Raw genomic sequence first — 16,198 nt, forward strand, 5'->3', positions numbered from 1 at the left:
TATGCCACAGGAACAAAGAGCAAATGTACTAATAGCACATAATTGGACTTAAACTACACCCTTGGTAGAAGTCTTTGCAATGGAACTGTTGTGTGTGTGCTCCTTTTCAAATTAGCAATAAGGAATAAATTAACATCCATTTTCTTGCCCATACAAAGAGGGAATCATATTGTGGGGCAGGGTAATGAATTCAGAGAATGCCTTTACATTCCCATATGGCTCTTAGGGAGGGGAATACTCATGCATGTGATTCTTCTCTTCTCCCTTGCAGGAAGGCAGGCAGAGAGAAGAGGAAAACTTCATTGTATGACCAGATGTTCACTGGATATTTGAGTTGGTTTATCCATCCTTTTATACATGGTATGTTACAGTATTATGTGGTTGGATAAGGAAATAGGTAGGGTAGGGGCTAGTCACTGACCCAAAGGAACATCTGTGACAGAAGTGGGAAGAATAATGCGTAATTCTTCACCTTTCTTTTTCTCCTCTTTCTCATCGCCAGCATAAATCACTAGTTCAGTTTTCTATATTAATTAGGGAGTTAAAGCAATTCTTAATGTGTGGGCATGGCCCATGCTGCTGCCTCCTGAGAATAAGTTAGTACAAACCATGAAGAAACAAGGTAGAACCACTGGAGTTCTTGGGTTTAGTTTTTGTGGACACACATTGCAGAAAAGCCCCTCCAGAGCAGCTGACTGCAATTCTCATTTTATTGAGTTAGAGAAGGAACACCTGATGCTGTTTCACTTTCTGTACTCTCCCCCTGTTTCTCTGTAATGGTCTCTTACTATGCTTTACAAGTAATTTATTTAAAGCTTTTCAGAGGCTCAGTGGTTTCAAGGAGACCTCAGGACTCCTTCAAATAAGGAAATCATTTTTTAAGGAACAGGTCCAGGTTCATTCAGACTCCACTTCTATTTATAAAACACATCTTAAAATAGCCATTGTGGTGGTAGATGCAAACACTTGCATTAATAAAGCCTAACTTTTACTGAGGTCCTTAAGTCAAGCATTGCTTTTTAACTAAGCACTTGAAAGCCCGTCTCTTGATGGTATTTCAAAGCATTACAGTATTTTTAATTCAAGGTATTGCAGTACTTGATTTTTCCAACCTTTTGTGCTCTGCTTTCCTAAACATGCAAATGAAAAGCCTAGAAATTCTGTCTTATTCAATTGTCATGTACCTGTCATCACAATATCGAGACACCTGCCTTTCTCCTTTACAGAACTATTGTGAGAGTGCATTCATTAAAGCTTGTGACATTCTTGGAGATCCTCGGATGGAAGGTGCTAATGAGTTGTAAAATATTATAATGATGCTGCAGAATATTCAGGCTCTTTGTAAGGCAAACCTTGCATCTTTCCTTCGTTGCTTTCATGTTTCTAGATGCATATTTTGCAATAGAAGGTAAGTCTGAAAAGGGGGGAAAAGGGGATTAAACAAGGTAGATTGCTAATGCTGCTAGTTTCCTTGTGAGATACCTAGTTGGTTTTATGCACTACTTTGCTTATTCCTCATTTGTTATTGTCTCTCCAATGAACCCGTACTTCAATAGCTTGTTCAGAATTCTCTGAACACTCAGAAATGTCAAGGGAGAAGATTTTCTTCTTCAGATTGCCAAGGCCTTCATTTGCATCCCCTGAATCAATTCTCACACATGATCAAAGCAGTTCTGGAAATCTTCAAGTGTGGGGAAAACCAGTCCTCTAATTCCTTCTCCTCTTAATATATGCAGGCAGCTCCCAAAGCGTTAAAAACAAAAATCTTCGTCCACTAAATCTAAAAACACATGAATTTTATGCCCCTTTGCATTCAAAGGGTCGCAACTGTGTATATGAAGGACAGCAAGGCTAAAAAAGACATAACAGGTCATCTATGTATGTTTTCTCTTCAAGCTCTTGCATTGCTGTAGTGTTTTGCTGTGGAGTTTTCTTTTGAATGACCCAAAAGATGCCAGTTCTGCCTGTTGCCTTACAAGAGCACTCTGTGGTTTCATAGCCTTCATTGTGCAGGATTAACTTTTTAACTCCACCTTGAATTATCTCTTTCTTAGTGTCATTCTTGTTCATTCTTCCTGCTTGGCTTAGACAGATACCGCCATATCAGAAGCAAAAAATACTCCAAATTCCCCAAATACTTGGGGATTCTCCTATTGCTTTCTCGAGTGGGAAGGGGAGGAGCTGGAGTGGGGCTGTAATACAGCTCCTCAGAAACTGGTCTGTTGTTGCCTTCATCTAATATTTTGCTTGGCTGTGCATGCAGCTCTCTCATGAGCTTAATTACTGCATAGTCTCTATGGCAATTGGTTTCCTTTCAGAAGTGGTTTCAGGGCAGCTGTGATAAACCAAATGCTCAGTGGAGGAGATAAAGCTAGGTTCTGAGTTCTATCTTCCCATTAAAAGCAGTCGTGATCTGGGAACAAACTAGTATGCAGCCGTTAATTGTACTGAGTTGAAAATAAGCCCACAACCAGTTCTAACCTCTTTATTTAAAGACTGGGTCATTTTCTCAACCTATTTTTAGACTGAGTTCTAGACCCTTTCCCCATGGTTCCCCTTTTGAACAAGGGCCAAAATCTAATATCTAGAAGGAACGGTGCATATTTCACATGTATCCAGAATCTCTTATGATCCTGAGCTCTAACGATCAGATCCAGATCTGCTGTGACTGAACTGAGCACATCTCGCTTTCTCTGTGTATTTATGGTATGCGCTGGCTTCCTTTAAGTAGCAAGCAAAGGCATTCATTTTTTACCTATCACCTTATCTTTTAATTTCTGGCTGCTCAGCTCCATTCTGACAAGTGCAATAAATGTGTTCTCCTGGGTCCTTGCAAGCTGGGCATTAGTCACACTGTGCATTTCAAGGACATCAGTCCAATAGGTTTTCAGCTGTGACGGAAAACATGTTCTGCCAGGAGCCATTTGTTCCAGTTTTGTTGCTTACCAATAAAATACAAATCAATGGTGGTGGTTTTTTTTGTTGGGATTTTTTCGAGCTTGAGAAGCAGGTCAGAGAGTAGGAGGGAGATAAGTGGGAAAAATGAAGGTGCTGAAGTTGGTTCTCTGAGTTTCTCTGCAATAATGGCATGTGGCATTTCATATAAAGCGAGTATCTCTGTCAACCTGTGAAATACAGTTACCTTTGGCAAACAGGATAGCTATTGTTTAACAGCAAACAGCACTGGGGCATAGCAGGTTTCACACTGGGCTGTTTAAATTAGATGTAGCTTTGTGAAACAAAAGGTATTTGAGAGGATGTTGTATTTGCCGTACTTTTAGAGTAAATGCCAATGGAGCATCAGTGTGATATGGATCAGAACTGCATTTTGATATCTCCACCACAGGTCGAGTACCCATAACATCTGTGTCCTCAACTACGAAACTGCCTGTTCAAACCACTTAGTCATCTAACTAAACAAAATCATCCAACTGATCTTAAAATACAGGCTAATTCTTGGCTTTACTGAATCAGTGCCTTAGTCACAACTGAGTCGGAGGAGTTTCGCTTAGAGAGTGAAATGCAATCAGTGCTTTTTCCTTCCTTGGAAATTTCTCGGTTTCATCATGGCTGATTCAGCTGATTAGTTCATCTGAGCTGCTAGTGTGGTTGTACAATAAATAAGGTTTACCTGGACGTAGCACTTCTTCATTTAAAAATGTCTCTCCTTCCTAATTCTGCAGATTCAGAATCATTTAAAGGAGTCGTGATGGTATCACTGAAGACCCCTTCTTAATGAGTCAATGGTAGTGTGCTTTCCCCTGCTGCAATGCATGACACAGCCCAAGTGGACTGCAGAGCAGATTTTGCTCTTTAAACTGTCTTTTCAGCAACACTTCATGAACCCAGATTGTTCTTCAGTTTAAAGGTAATAATTCATTTTGCAGAAAGTGTTTTAGAGTGTATATGAATATATCTGCATGTGAGCTGGCCACTGACTTACAAGCCCTCTTCACATACTTTTATATTACATTCAAGCTCTGTACATAGTTATATTCCTAATCAAAATCCAGTATTTGGGCAAACAAATTTGTATTACATCATGTATTCATCAATGGGCAATCTTCTTTCAACCGATGATATATTGCCTTGCAAATCTTTATTAACGGGTTGGTTCTTACTCATGTATTAAGTTAGTTTGAGAGTCATATGGAGCTGGGCAGCCCTACTACTCTCCATACAAAAGAAAAATACCTAATGTAGCGTACTGTCAGCTGAAGCTAAGTTGGCAGAATGTAAAGACTCAGCTAGCTGGCAACAGATGGGCTACAGGCTTCTTCTGACATGATCTGCCATCCAGCATATGTTAGACAGCCTGAAAAATCAAGAGGGTTTAGACTGAGGCTTTGTTTAAAAAAAGAAATACATCTTAGCTTTGATAGAGGTGGCCTACAGCACAGTCAGAGGAGTAAATATGGAGTAACTTGGTGAAGGTTATCCACAGCACAGGATAACAACTGCGGTGTTGTTCATTGTATTGGTTCTCTTCAAATTCCTTTTCTTTTGCTCTGCACACACTCATATTAACAAATGTGCTTAAGAAACAGCAAGTAAAGCTGGTTGGGCTTGAGGATGGGTGGGCAGAACAGCTTGCCTTTGGATATCCAGCTACCATAGACCAGTTTCTGCCAACTGAGACCTCAGTGCCTCATCGAGGGCAGTGAATACACTGGTATATATATATAGTGGCCTTGGGTAGGGGCAAACAGGTAGTGAGCAGGCGAAGTCAGGTAACAGCACTGGGCTTGCCTTGGGCAGGAGGGAGGAGGAGGCTTTTCCAGAACAGATCCATCTGGGCATTTAAATTGCATAGTGTTTTAAAATAAAGAAATAACACAGCTCCGGGATCTTGAACATTCTGGACTTTATTTTTATTTCCCTGTGGGAGGGGAATGGCTAATAGGTACAAAGCATGAGTAGTCATATCTAATTATAAAATAAGTTGGTTGCATTTTAGTTGTCAAAACTCTGATCATCTTCTATCGAAGCATTTTCTAATGGAAGTTTTTGACCAAAGAGCAAGCTAAGTTTTTGTTATAGGATAGGTTCTGCGCAACTTAATTATTCATATGAAACTCATTGATTTAGATGGGACTTGTGAGATTTTTCCAAGCAGAACTAATAGACTTTTGCCTTGATAAAAGCCAGTAAAACTACACTAAAAAAGGTTTCTCACTCAGCAGAGTATTTGCCTGAACTGTGAGCGCTGCAGTTCCTCCCTTTGGGCAGGGTTAATGCCGCATCCCAGGACTTTTCTCTGCAGCATGAGCACCAAGGAGACCCTTTGGGTCTACAAGCACCAGCTGGGAAAGCCATGAAGGTGCTCTAAGGTGCGTGCATCTTTGAAGCAGACACATCTGCACGGCATTAGCGTTTTAGAGCTTTGAAAACACTGCAAGAAAGCACTGATGGGTTTCATAGTGCTTGCTGCAGGCAGGTGTTGGCAGTTTGACCTGTCCTGGAGTGGGTCAGAGCCCAGCAGATGATCCGGGGCTGTGCATCCCACTCCCCGTGCAGGGCTGGCAAACGGTGGACTTGGCATTAGTATGGGATTGGGTTAAAAACCAGCTTTTTGCCGAAGAGATCTGTGAATGTTGAGGTGAAAGCACTGAAACAGCTTTATGAGATTTGAACTTTCTGAAACGCTGTGGGTTTAATCAACCTTTGATTAATCAGCTGGGTTCGGTTCCAGGGAATCAGCCCTGATTCCCAAGTGCCCGCAGCTGCAGCGGGAGGTTCAGCTGCTGCAAATAAACGCCGAAACCCATCAAACCACCCCAAAACCGCGGGCCGGAGGCGCCCGTTGCGGGGCCGGACCCCGGCCGTCAGTAGGCGGCGCTCTCCCTCGCCCCTCCCCGCCGCGCACATGGGCTCTCCCGCATCCCCCGCGCGCGTTGGTTCGCTCCCTCCCCCGCCTGGGAACGGGCGCGGGGGGACCGGCCGCGCTCGCCGCCGCCATTTTAGGTGCCGCTGGCGGGGGAGGGAGGGGAGGACCGGCGAGCGGAGCGGGGCAGCGCTTCTCCTCCCTCCTCTTCCTCGGGGCCGAGCCGTGCCCTCCGCCCGGCGCAGAGCGGAGCGTGGGCCAGCGGGGGCGCCACAGCCGCCCCGGCAGCCGGGGGTGCGCGCTGCCCTGCACCGCTCCGCACTGCCATGCCGCCGCGCCGCCCGGGCATGCCGCGCTCGCTGCTGCCGGCCCCCGCCGCCTGCCTGCTGCTCGCCGCGCTGCTCTGCGGAGGAGCGGTGGCCGCTCGAGGTAAACAGAGCCGGGGCGGGTGTGGGAGGATGCTCAGCACTGGCAGGGGGGAGTTGTGGGGGGTGGCAGGTCGGGCTCACCCTCACCGGCTTGCGCCTCCGCTCCCCGGGCGCTCTGTGGGGCTGTGCCGCAGGCGGACCCGCCGGGCGGGCGGACGGTGCCCTTGGCTCTGTTCGCCCTTTGAGGTTGGGGGGGAGCGCGGAGGAGGACATCGCGGCGGTGCGGTCGGGAAGGAGGGCGCTGGCAGCCCCTCCGCGGGGCTCGCTGGGGACTCGTGGCTGTTGCACCTGCGGCGCCGCGGTGAGGGAAGGGGGGGTGCGGTGGGTGCTCACCTGCGCCCCCCGAGCCCCTTCCTACCGCGAAGGTCAGGCCTCGGCCGCGGGGCCCGGCCCGGCTGCGGCGGGATGCGCGGCGGCGCTGGGTGCCGGCCGCCCGCTTGTTACATAACGGCTCCCTCATGCGGGGTCCGCACTTGTTGAGGGGGGGGCTGCGCTGGCGAAGGGCACCGAGAGCCGCTGCTGCCCGGTGCGGAGCGGCCCGGGCGCTGGAATCCGGGCGGCAGCGCTTGGAAAGGCGCCACGGCAGAGCCGTGACCGTCTTGGGCTTGGGGGAGAGCCACGGTGGCCGGCGGGGTGGGAAGGGGGAATAAAACCACCTCGGGGAGCCCCTGGGGAGCCGAGCCTTCGGGCTGAGGTGGAGAGCACCCGTCTGTGGTGAGCGAGAAGAGAGAGCTTTGCCGAACACGGAGCGGTACGGCGGTTTTAAACGTTGGCCTGGTGGCTATTGATTGATCTTGTGGAGTAAAAGTATACGCATTGCAGGTCTCCTCCTGAGCAGATTTCCATAAGAGCCTTGCAAACGTTTCCTTAACCTGAAGGTTACCCCTCGAATTGAGAAGGCCGTTTCTGCAAGGTTTACTTGATCGTATGATGAGATTAATTTGAACGTAGATTAGAAGTGTGGCTTTAAAATGGCTTGCAGATACATTGAAGGTATGTTCTTGATCTTGAACAGAAACAAGTCATTAAGGGCACATCTTGCTGCAATTTCCCTACATAGGACCAAGAAGCTGTTGCTGTAAGTCAGCAGCCAGCTGTTTAGATAGTGGCTATGATTTACCTGTGTGAGATCTCTTTAAGTTCAACCTATTCACTAGCATGCTTGGAACCGTGACATTTAATGCTCAACCCACCAATGCAGCATGATGGCTTTTCCATCATTTTAAATCATGAATGAAACTAAGACCAAAACCCATTTTCAAAGTAGCTAACATGTACTTGGAAACAAATGGCAAATTTGGGCAGCTCTGTCAGCTCTTGTGCAGTGTGTGAAAGCCTGTGCTTGTCTCCAGTCTAATCTACAGAGCTGTTGGACGGCAGGTCCTGATCCGTTAAACTTCATCGCACATAACTGAGTTACAGCGTGAGATCTGCTTTGGCTTAGTATGTGCATTGGTCCTCAAGGCATTTTGGCTTCTTCAGGTAGGCCTGTTAGTAATGTTACATGAGGATGCATTTAACAAGTAAGCCCTGGAGAACACCTGGAAAGCTGCTCAGGTAACTCATATCCCTGTTGTTAGGAGAAACAATTGTTTGGAAGCATTTATGGTAAACTTCCAGGTTTGGGCTGTGTTTTCAGTGCTGTTTTTCTTTCAGGTTCAGCTGAGATGTTTTTCACTTGTGACTTTCGGGCTTGTTGGTTTCAGGTTCTAAAGAGGTGAATTCCTGTTCAGCTGATGTAGAGCTCTCAATTTCACTGGGTTTATTGGTCAAGTTGACCTCAATATTTCTAAGCTTGCTGGACTAACGTTGCAGTAGGAAAGCAGTAGCTAGTGGTGCATTCACATACTGCTTGTCATAGTGAAGCAATTGGATGTTTATCGACAGAGCTGAATGGGGAGTGGAATGGAATGACTTTTATGACGAGAAGGCAGTGCAGCTAATGGCTGCTGCTGCTGTGGTTACTGACCAGGTAGAGGGATATACCTCTGTTGCCTTGAGTCCCTTCCAAATTATGGTCATTTAGGGAAGGGTATTGATCAAAATAATGCTATCTTGATGAAGCTTTGCTGATCTGTGATTAATTCAGGAAGTTATGTGGTGCTATGAATGTTTTAAATCTAAACCACAAACCACTTTCTCACTACCACGGTCTTACTGCAGATGTTTCTTTGACACAGGAACAACCTTCATTATATAGGGCTGGTGGTTAGTTTCTATCTCCTTTCTAGAGGCAAGGCAATTTAGGACTATCTAAAAGATATTTTGGCTATTTCTGGTGGGGTTTTTTCCCCTCTAAGGATTTATAAAAGTAGGAGAGCACTGAGAAAAGACAGAATTAACCAGTGCTAGACCTTTCTATGATGCATAATGCATGGAAAAGCATAATATACAGCCATCTGTTTAGGGAAACTATTTTAATCTCTTTTCCTGTACATATTATATAAAATAATACTCTGCTGAGGAAATGGAGGGCAAGCATGGTTTACTTTGTGTGTTTGGAGTACTCTTGTGCCAGTTGACTTCTCCCATGTTATTAGACTGCACATTGAGCTGACTGTGCCAAGTTATCAGGGAAACGTATCAACAGAACATTTCTGGACTTGTAGCTAGATAATGTTTCTGCATATTTGCAATCACCAGTTTCAAATTGCAAAGGCAATTGGGTTTTTTTAGGAGAAGGACAGAAGCTGGGCTCATGGATTTCCATTTCTCATGGCTTGGAGTTAAACCCAGACCAGGGCACAGGACAGCCTAATGTCAACACCTTATCTCATTCGTTGTCTTTAGTTGCATTCAGAGAATGTCTCTCAAATTTTGTGGTATTAAGGGGCATAGTGATACCTTAAAACATGAGAGCCTTCAGGAAGTTAGAAGCCTTGGTCTTAAATCTTATTTTGCACTCTAATTCATTTGATTTGTACTGATTGACTCACAGTGGCTTCAGCAGGGACTGAGCCTCCTTAGGAGCCTTTAGAAAGGATTATTAGAAACCTGAGCACCTTTGAAGAGCTGTCTGTCTGTCTGATGTTTATAGTGTTAGGTCTCATCTCACTTGCTTTGTATTCAGGCTGAAAACAAGTTGCTGCTACAGCTCCCAGTTGGTTTCCCTGTTTTTAAATGGGATCAACAAATAGAGCCAGAAGTGCCAGCTAGACTGAGATGATGGTTGCTGTATTTGTAAATAAGATTCCCTTTCAAGGAGTGAAGCTTATAAATATGGGAGCAGTTAGAAAGTGATTTCCATTCCTGCACTAGAATTAGCCACATTTAAAAGAGAATTTATTAAATGTTCACAGTTTTCTTTTGCAGTGTTCTGGTTTAGCTTAAAACATGTTAAATTTCACTTAAAAAAATTAGGGCTTTGATGCCCTAATACTGTTTAGGCTGTTCTGTGCTGGAATATTTCTGGTTTGCTGTTTTCCCTGCCAGGCTTTTATCCCAATAGAAATTTGGTCAGTAGGTCCTCTACTGTGGTCTTTGGTGCTCTGAGCATTTCTTCTGCTGCAGGTGTGGATACTAGAAGTTGTGACTAGTTTGTGGTTTGCATGTAGCTTAGATTCAGGCTCATAGCAAAACTTCCATGTGTCTTTGTAGAAATAAAATCAGATTTAAGCCACTGGTTCAGTGTACAACAGGAAACTCTCTGTAAGTGGTGATAAACCAGAGATTGTTCCTTAGGCAAACTATAATTTAATAAAACCTGTTAAATTTCTACAGCCATTAGTTTGAATATGGTGGATGGAGAATTAGTGTTAACTGTGTCAGCTGAAACTAACAATTTATAAGCATTACCTTGTGCTCCCAGTGTATGACAGTTGAACTTCCAGAGCAGACATTATAAGTGTTCCTTATCCTTATCAAAGAATCCAAGATAGAGATCTGAAATTGTGGGATGAATTTCAACCACCTGATTTTCCTTCAACTAGGGACTGTAGAGATTAATGTTGTGGATGCCCATGCCCTTACCTAATCCCTTTCCTCATGCAGATTCATCTCTGTATAATCTATTACTGCCTACAGCTTTCATGTCCCAGTAATGGGAATTACAGTTTGTCTTGGAAACCTAGACTGGAAATAAGAAAAGTGCCGTGTTATCAAGAAACTCTGCATTTGAGCAAAACTTGTGTTCAGTTTTATCCCATTGCTTGTACCTGCTTGTAAGACAGTGGTTTTTGGTAATATTTGAGGTATGAGAAGACCCCATTTAATAAACAATACAATAGATCTTTTCAGAACCACTGAGATAGTTCAAGTTGTTTATATACAAAGTTAATCCTCACCCTTTTCTCACAAGAGGCAAGCTCTGAATTACAGGTTGGCTGAGCCTAGGGCAGGAGCAAAACGCACATTATAATCAGGCTGTGCTACACCCTTTCTTATTAAACTTTACTTTCAGGGTGGAGGAGGCATTATATTATTGTGTAGATCTTTACTCCTTGGCTGAGCTATATTTTTCTGTGGTTCTGTACTATACAAACTTGTTGCTTTAATGATATTGCATGGAATTTCATCAGAACAGAACTAAACTATGAATAGTCAGGGTAAGACATACTTTAGAGTTTCTGCTGTCTCTCTGAAAGGCACGCTTGCCTCTTTTACATCAAGAGAAATACAATTAAAAGGATGTACAGTGATCAGTTATTGTCAGACCTTCAGGACAGGAGTAAAGAATTTTTCCACTTAGTTTATTGAGTGCAGTTCATTTGAATTGGCAGAGAACATAATTCTTTGTATACAGTCTCTGGGTTTTTCGTGAAGTCTCAAAGGTGGATTTTACAAATGAGTGTCTTAATTGTCACTGGGTTGAACACCTAGCTTTCAGACTCTAGTACTTGTTACATCATCTTCATCTGTTTCTAAAGGTAGCATGGCTAAACAATGCTGTATATTAAAGTAGTTATCCAGAAGAAAAAGTATATTCTGTTACAGCCCTTTTTGGTTGAGGTGTGTCTAAATCTTCACTTAGGTAGGTGCCAGATCCCATTTAAGTCAAATTAGTGTTCTGACCACTTGTAAGAAGATAATGGAAGTCCTTGGAAGGGACTCTGATAAGTACATTTAACTTTAATATGTTCACAGTCAAATAATAGAATTAATTCTGATTTGTTAAAGATTATAGCTTTTGATTAACATTTCTGTACTAGCCCTAAAATCCCCTGCTCTGCCTGTATATTAATTTACATTCATTAATTGTTTTAAACAGCAAGGGAAAGTTGCTGCTGGTTGATCTGATGTGTATTCTGCATTACTTTTGGTGAAACATCCTTTCCTTGAGGTACTTTCCTTTTTCTGTAGTTCTAGTCATTGTTAGGTAAAAGCTGGTCTGTTTGTTCATGGGAAACTGAACGCATTTACCCTAAAGTAAAGAGTACTTTAAAAAGCTGTGTTCAAGGCACACTTCACATCAGGTACCAATTCCCTTTCCTCCTATAGTTTAGCAGCAGGTTATCTTTGGATAACCCTGCTTAGGTGGCTTGTGCTCACCTTGCAGATGTGTTCAGCCATTGCTTGGCAGCAGCAAAGGCTCTAGCATGAGCTGTTACAATTCAATTGGCAACCTGGAAAAAAGAGGGATGCTCAGCTGGCTTTAAAGTATTTTTTGGCCACTAAAAGCTTAGTAGAAGTCAGCTTGCTGTGTTGAGCCAGGGTAGCTTCCCCCACTTGACTAGATGAAATGCTAGTTGGGATTTACAACAGATTCCAGTTGAGGCGCTTACAAATAGTGTGAATATTGTGTTTCAAGAAAACTAGTGTAGTTTATCCCAGTTAAATGGCAAGAGATTAACAGCTCAGGGCACTTTGTTAGTGTCAAGCTTGGAATGGGTGGACTTTTGGTTTGAAATTAGCAGTGTGAACAGTTTATTTGAACAACTTCCTCTAGATTTCAAGAGTTTTGTGACGGTTAAAGAGGTAAAAAATGCGAAAGGATGGTTTTCAATCCAGCGTTTAGCAATATTTAAGCCAACTGAGATCAGAATAATACTTGGTTCAACCTCGTGGTTGGTTCAGGGGCAGTGGTAGTGTATCGCTCATAAACTGTGCCTCATATTTCAAATGCTAGCTGGAGAATTTCTTACAGTGTGTAGTTACGCTGGAGTCAGGAGATCACTAATATGGATAACGGGCCTTTCCTGGATATTCAGCAGTAAGTTTGGTGTCTCAAATCCGGTGATGTTTAGCCTTCATAAACACAAAGGGATTTAAGCTTTATGTTTTAAAATCTGGTGATGTTTTAGCCTTCCTAAACACAAAGGGGTTTAAGCTTTATGATTTTATTGTCTGCAGCACAATAAAAGGACATGACTTTGCTTTTAACTGAGCCTGTTGTTTGAAGGTTCATTAGACTCTGCAGATGCTTAACATACTCATAATTCTGTTCATATGTGGTTGCAGTGCTTCAAGCTTTTATAGAACTTCCTTACCCTTCTGTAGTGGGATTTACTGTGGGTTGCTAAATCAAGAGAAGGTTTCTCAATGCTTAAAGCCAATTAATTTGTCATCTGCATTTAGAAGCATTAGAATGGAGATGGAGAGGGGTTTGGCAGAGATCTTTTTTAGTATTTTATACTAGGTCCTTGCAGAGACTAAGACGAATGGATGAAGGGGGTCTGAGCTGTTTGATTGAGGTGTAATCACCCTAGATGCACTGACAAAACAGTACACAACTGTATTCTCCTTATGCTCCTAACAGCCCTAGCTGTATTAGTGAAACACTTGTGTTTAGACCAGGCTTGAGTTGAGAGATATTGTTTCCATTAGAGACTCAAATGTTAACAGTTATCAGTGCCTACCCTCTGAGGGAGGAACGATGTGTTAGTCCCTCTGAGCATGACAGAGTTCCTTTTAAAGCACCACGTTCCTTGGAGGGTGCTGCAGCAGTGTGCTTCTCTGGGTAAATAGAACCATGTGGTTGACATTGAGCTGGCTATTTGGTATGCTGAATATTGAAAGCATGCCCATGTGAGGCAATTGAGGCAATAAAGATAGTGTTGCCATACTGAGTAAAACCACACGGTGGTAATTAAGCACTATTTGCATTAAAATAGTTTGTTGTGAGTTCTCTCTTGCTGCATTATTATGTACGAAGATATTATATCCTGTCTAGCAGTTTGTTGCTAGTAACAAGTAAAAGATTGCAGATGAAAGCATATTGGGAGAGTCTTATGGTTTCCTGTGAGAGTTCTATCATTTTTAATCATTTGCTTAAGTGTCCTTTTGTCACCGTTTAGTTTAACTCCCTGAAGAACAGTCCACCAACTGCATCCCAGGTTTTCCTTGTTGGAGAGCAGTAAACAAGTCCTTGTGTTTCATGTTGGCCAGAAGTTTTTCATCTGGTGCTGAGTATAGGTTTTCCTGATGTCGCACTTGGCACTGCTGGCAGTGACTCCCCATCACTGTTAGAAGGTTTTTGAGTTGCATTTCAGGGACCTCTTAAATCCCAGCATAGTTAAGAGACTAATTTAGATTCTTTGAGTTACTTTTGGGAAGCCTGCAAGGACACTTTACTGTTCCCAACATACTTGGCCAGGATTTTGTCTCAAAGATTTTAATTTAGTAAAAAGCAAATTCAGATTTAGAAAAACGAAAGAGGAAAATACTGAAATGGGTATTATAAAACATTTTCTGAAGTTTTCAGTTTCAAACGTTTTGACTTTGTATTCTGTTTTCCTTTCAGTTAACAAGCATAAGCCATGGATTGAAACAACCTATCATGGTATAGTTACAGAAAATGACAACACAGTGCTCCTGGACCCCCCTTTGATAGCCCTGGACAAAGATGCACCTCTGCGTTTTGCAGGTAAAGAATTCATCTGCATTTCTTTCCTAAGAACTGGAAATGCTTTCTTGAGGACGAATGCTGTGTGTTACTTACTGTGTTTTCCCTAACAGCAGCATAATGATTCAAAGCTTTTAAACCCTAGGAAATGTTTGTGCATGGACCAGTTTTATTTCCTATCTACAGCTGTAGCTGAATATCCAAACCAGAGAGTGCTCTATATTGCAGGTATTCCATGTTTCTTTCAATGTCATGTGCTTGTGTGAGTTCTGCTTTTGGGGGAGTTACATCGTTTTGGGGTTTTGGTTTTCAGGTTTTTTTTTTGCATTAGTGTCTTAACTTTTCCTCTGTCGTCTGGATTCCGCGTTTCACAGCATTCAGTCTAGGAGTTCTGAAACAATTATTTTCTTGCCATTCTGAAGAGAGTTTTTGCTTTTCTTAGTGGTTTTGATTTGTGTCTTAATAGATTGAAGACAATAACAAACAGAATTAAGGTTGCGTTTCTTTGGTCAGTTGGCTTAGCAGTTTGGAGTATTTTTACACGTGGGACAGCCTCTTCCACTGAAGAAAAGGCTTTTTTTCCTCCTCTAGCAGAGAATATAGAGAATGATACGTGAGGGATTTGCGAAATGTAGGGTGATTCTTCAGTTTCAATGTATGACTGACAAATGAGAGTGTTCTTACAGACTTATGCAGTAGTTTTATCTTCTGGAAACTGTATTAAAAATGCAGTATTATGGAAGACACTCATTTGGTTTGACAAAGTATTAGAAAACTCTAAAGAATACCATTGGCCATCTGCAGGTATTAGTGGTTCTGGACAACGCAAGCTTAGGTTAGATACTTGCAGAAGCTTACGTGGTTAAGTAGAGTTTTAGAGTTAAGAATCCCAGTCAAATACTTGGAGGATATGACAGTAGCTGTTTTGGGGAACATTGCTTAGCTTGGCTTCAAGGAGGAAGTGATAGAAAAAGAGGATGATTGAATGAACAGCCATTTAACATGTTCAGCATGCTGACTGCATGGTGTGCTACAGTATTATGGCAGCTCAGTCGCAAGTTGTTAAAGTGGTACTTAAAGTAACAGTTTTGAGGCTGTAATTATCTCCAAGGCTGCTTTACAAATTCAGAAAGCTAATGGTAAACCGCTGAAAGTCAGACTTTCGCAGGTGTTGGGTACACATAGCAGAGGTTAAGTAATCCTAACTAGAAATAAGACTGCTGTCTAGGAAATGAGAAGTTTCAAAATCAAGAAGCTTGTGCTGGGAAGTGCATTTGTAAGAAGAGGTCTAAGAAGGTTGACTTGCGTCCTTGGAGATCAGGGGAATGTGAATCATCGCTCACAGTTCCCAAGTGCTTTAAATGTAGGTACTGGGAGTTTGGCAGCATGGATCAGATTTTGAAAATGGCTGTTTTATACCTCTTGGTGGATAGCAAAGACTTATTGAGTGCTGGATATTGTGAAGCTTTGAGAAATTACTGGCAGACTATCCCCAAATATACCATCAAATTTGCAGGGGAAAATCCAGTATCAAAACAGCCCTTCAAATGAGAGATGCTTTTCCTTTGTGTTGATGTAAATTATATAAACCTGCTTTATTTAATGATGGACACATATTTAATGATGGACATAAAAATGAACACTTTTACCAACTGGAAGGTTTTTTTGTTAAACGTTTGTATAAAGATTATGTGGTTTGGCTTTCAGAAAGTAACAATTCTGAAGCAGCAGCAGAACAATGGCTTTAAAATAGTGAAATTCTAAGTCCAGAACTGTAACTTTGTGAAGAAATTTTCTCGATATGACTGTTGGCTTTGAATTGCGTCAATTTTGAATGACTGTGCTGTGGGGATCTATAAAAGTGTTTGTCTCCCATTAAATGGAACAATACTTGAATCTGTCTTTAAGGAGACCAGATGTGGGAGATGTGTTGAATCAGCGTTATCAGTTCTAGCTGGTGGTGCTGTAGTCATGGCCTGGAGCGGAGAATAGCATTGTTCTTGTCCAGCAGCATCTATGTGGGTGTGGAAGTGTGAGAAGCCCATTAGATCAGTGACATGTTTTCACAGCAAAACAAAGCAGTTTGGGGATTAAGTGGCTGTTTCAGCCCTAACTGGTATATTCCTACTTACAAATCAAATTTATTCAGGCTTCAAAAGGTTGGTA

The 16,198-nt window shown here is 42.7% G+C and overlaps 1 protein-coding gene across 1 annotated transcript in view; it reads left to right on the top strand.

Moving 5' to 3' along the window:
* Window positions 1–5,866: 5,866 nt before the first annotated feature.
* Window positions 5,867–16,198, top strand: part of CLSTN1 (calsyntenin 1) — a gene marked incomplete at its 5' end in the record, with an annotated part of 35,901 nt that continues 25,569 nt past the window's right edge. The window contains 4 exon segments of the mRNA XM_080631344.1: window positions 5,867–5,890; window positions 5,892–5,981; window positions 5,983–6,253; window positions 13,931–14,053. Coding sequence (XP_080487470.1) covers window positions 5,867–5,890; window positions 5,892–5,981; window positions 5,983–6,253; window positions 13,931–14,053 — 508 coding nt within the window.

The sequence above is a fragment of the Psittacula echo genome (assembly GCF_963264785.1).
Source record: "Psittacula echo genome assembly, chromosome: 17".
In the NCBI taxonomy this organism is placed as follows: Eukaryota; Metazoa; Chordata; class Aves; order Psittaciformes; family Psittacidae; genus Psittacula; species Psittacula echo.